This window comes from Crocuta crocuta, unplaced genomic scaffold (assembly GCF_008692635.1).
Source record: "Crocuta crocuta isolate KB4526 unplaced genomic scaffold, BGI_CrCroc_1.0 scaffold59, whole genome shotgun sequence".
NCBI lineage: Eukaryota > Metazoa > Chordata > Mammalia > Carnivora > Hyaenidae > Crocuta > Crocuta crocuta.
In genome coordinates this window covers 4,949,011-4,952,336 of record NW_027551578.1, presented here as the reverse complement: position 1 = coordinate 4,952,336, position 3,326 = coordinate 4,949,011, and the positions used below count along the sequence as shown (strand labels likewise).

The 3,326-nt window shown below is 48.6% G+C and overlaps 1 protein-coding gene across 1 annotated transcript in view; it reads right to left on the bottom strand.

The window, feature by feature from the left end:
• The window catches only part of SLC35F3 (solute carrier family 35 member F3), a 112,162-nt gene extending 111,995 nt beyond the window's left edge, over nucleotides 1–167 (bottom strand). Inside the window, exon 1 of the mRNA XM_077751670.1 lies at nucleotides 50–167. Coding sequence (XP_077607796.1) covers nucleotides 50–125 — 76 coding nt within the window. The 5' untranslated portion in view covers nucleotides 126–167. The remainder of the gene's footprint in view (nucleotides 1–49) is intronic.
• Nucleotides 168–3,326: the final 3,159 nt, after the last annotated feature.

Genomic DNA, 3,326 nt, shown 5'->3' with positions numbered 1-3,326 from the left:
GTGCAGTGACCTCCCGCCAGCCCCCGCCGCCCCGGGAGGGAGCCGTTACCTTCCACTTTGGTGAGGGTAAGGACCGGACTGTTGCAGGCGCTGAGCGGGGCCACCCGGGCCGAGTGCTTCTTCATGATGAGCCGTCCGCCTGCAGGAGCGCCTCCGCTGATCGCCTACATCCTGGGGCCGGCCGGGGCGCGCCTCTNCCGCCCCTCCGAGCACATCTTCCCCGGCCGCGCAGCCACTCCACACACGCGCCCACAGCCTCCCGCCTGGAGGCTGCTGCAAACTCCAACGTCACGTACAAGTGCGCTCCCCACTCCCACCCCGCGGGCTCACCTGCTCCGCCCCCCGCCCCGGGACGCCCGGCCCCGCAGCAGCCCGGGGCCCTCCCTCCTAGCCCCGGCCAGGCAGTGGCCTCCAGCAGGGCTGGCCATCAGCTCCCAGGTCGGCCCTTTGCCATCACCAGCTCACGGGAGGGGACACCGGAGAACTTAGCCTCAGAGTTTAAAAAGCGAGGCGTCTGACTTTGAATTGAAAGCTGACTTCCCTGCACAGAGTCTTGAGCTGTGGTTTACCGAAAGAAGTCAGGAAAAAAGCAAAGCTTCCCAAGGGCCTGTGTGAACTTCTTTGAAAGAGTCTATGGGCACATTATCTTGTCTGGCCTCGGGGGACAACAGTTTTGGGGGGGGCGGGGAGGAAGAGGCAAAGTCCATGGAGCAAAGCAGCAACAAGAAGAGGAAGGCTTGAGATTTCCGTTCCTGTCCCATCTCCCAGGTCCAGCGAGCCCCAACTCCCTGGGAAGTGGAGAAACTCCCTTTCTGCCCAGCCCCCAGGTTCATGCTACTGTAGCTGGTCTGGCACTGGCCTGTGCAGACACTGGTCTCACTGTTCCACTCAGACCCAGCTGCAAGCTACTGGCCAATGATGCGTGTTAAAAAGCAATGACATCCCTATTGCATCACTGGCTGGGCTGGTCCTTAAGTGACCACCGAGTCCCCGGGGCGTTTATCCAATGATAATGCATCATTAGAGGAGCCATCACCCTGCAGGTAGGATGCACAGGGCTGGGGCAGCCCAAGAACTCCGTGAGACCTAATGGGCATCTCGCTCACACACGCCCAGGCACCAGTCGGGGGGGGGGTCTCCGCCTCCCCTGGGCAGAGGAAGATTCAGCGGTCATTCAAGGTGGGTTTTGTTGTCTTTAAGTCCTTCCCCAGAGTCTGAGGACCTCCCACTCTGCTTGGTTTCCTGTCTCAAAGTTGATACTCTACGGTACAAGGTCATTCTTGATCCCCATGAGGCTGACTCAGTGGCCTGGCGAGAGGCAGAGGGGGACCTCGGAGCGATGGGGTTTCCCTAGCCTGGTACCTAACAGCTGTTTCTGGTGACATGCACGCGCAAACCCTCAGGTCCCTGGAAGAAGTGGTTTGTACAGGTTGCGTTGTAGGGATTTGTTATTACTTGTCCTCTTGGACAGCCACCACGACAGAATGGCCCTGGCTCTGCGAAAGGCCATGGCTTCTCAAGATCGCTCCCATCACTATAGCCAAGGAAAAGGATTTTCAGGTCTCTGCAGAGCCCTCTAGTGGTAGCCTCTACATTATATATGCCTCTTACATATAAGAACTTGTCCCAAGTCCCCTTCGATCTAGATGATGCCCTAAGTCAATAAGCTATTCATTCCCTTCTTTGTGAAAATGAAGCATAAATAGGCCTAAAGCAAAAGCATTTCATCTTATATAACGAGGGCCTATTTAATATGCAATATAATATTCTTATGGGTTGTTTCACCAAGTTCCTCAATCAACATTATATACAGTAACTAAAACAAATATCACATAATAAATACTTGTTTTTTGAGGACTTACTAGGTATCAAATACCAAGTTAGTTTGTTTTACAGAAATTGTTTCATTATTTACTTAAAAAAGCTCTGTGAGATTGTTGTTGCCTTGCCTTATAGATGGGGAAACTGAGGCTAAAAGAGGTTATGGAAAATGTCCCGGGTCATAGAGTGAGTAAACTGGCCAAGCCGGGATTCACATTCCAGTCTGAACAAATTACTATTGTGCTCAGAAAAATGTTCTGTACTATTCTGTTAGAGATGTAAAATGCAGAAAGTCCACTTAACTATTCCAGTTCAGGTAGGAGATACTAATCAAGGGACCCATAATCCATTTCCTTTTGCTTGTCTGTGGGTTTCAATAGATTTCATCATGCTCTTGAACATACTGGAGTCTGGGTCTCCCTTAGCACTTCAATGTTTAGCTTTATTTGGTGCTAAAGCAACTACCCCTGGCACTTAAAATTAGCCCATCCACACTCATTCTATTGGGCAGCTCACAATGAAAGTGCTCAATAAATAGTTGTCTGTTTTTTTAAAATGTGTCTTTCTATTTATTGCAATGTCATACACAAGTTAAACAGATGATCGAGTACTGTGGTTTTTTAAAATTTTGATTTATTTTGGAGAGAGCAAGTGGGGGAAGGGCAGAGAGAAAGGGGGACACAGGATCCAAAGGGCGCACTGAGCTGATAGCAGCTAGCCCAATGCAGGGCTCGAACTCACAAACTGCGAGATCATGACCTGAGTCGAAGTTGGAAGCTTCACGGACTGAGACACTCAGGCACCCAGATCATTAAGTGTTGTTAAAAATCCCTGTTGTTAACTTAACTCATTAAGTAGTGATGCCTAAACGTTCTCCCCTCCCCCCACCTCCCACAGGACACTGCAGGACCTTCTGATACCTGAGAAGTCATCACCTCCTCATGTCTATTGATTTCTGCTTATCAAAGAGGCAGTACCAGCTCTCATCAAATTCCTCCCCTGATTTTTAAGAACCGAGTGCTGTTTCTCATTTTCTATACTCAACTCTATTCGCTTGCACTTTGTACCAAAAAAAAAAAAATCTTACCACTCTTGCAAATATTTCCTCTACTCTTTTTTTAAAAAAGGAGTTCCTGTGGCTTGACCATGTGAGAGCTGATAATCCTGATTGCACACTTTTCTGGGGGGGAGTAAGCATGGTGACGCTGCATATTTACAAACTCATATACATAAGATTATTCTAGAACATTAACTGTGTGCTGGTATATGAGCACACACTAATATTTTGAAAATTCCAACAATTTAAAACCCTATGCTAGAGTGAGACTACCATGACCTAACTCAGGGATACCTAAAAATCACACAAGCTCCCCACTTAAAAACCCAAATCTCAAATTACATGAAAAAGGGTGCTAATAATTCTTTTTGTAAAGACAGACATGGTCCTCGAAGTATCAATGGAAACAACCCTGTATATATAATATCTAGGCAAGAGGTGGGCTCAT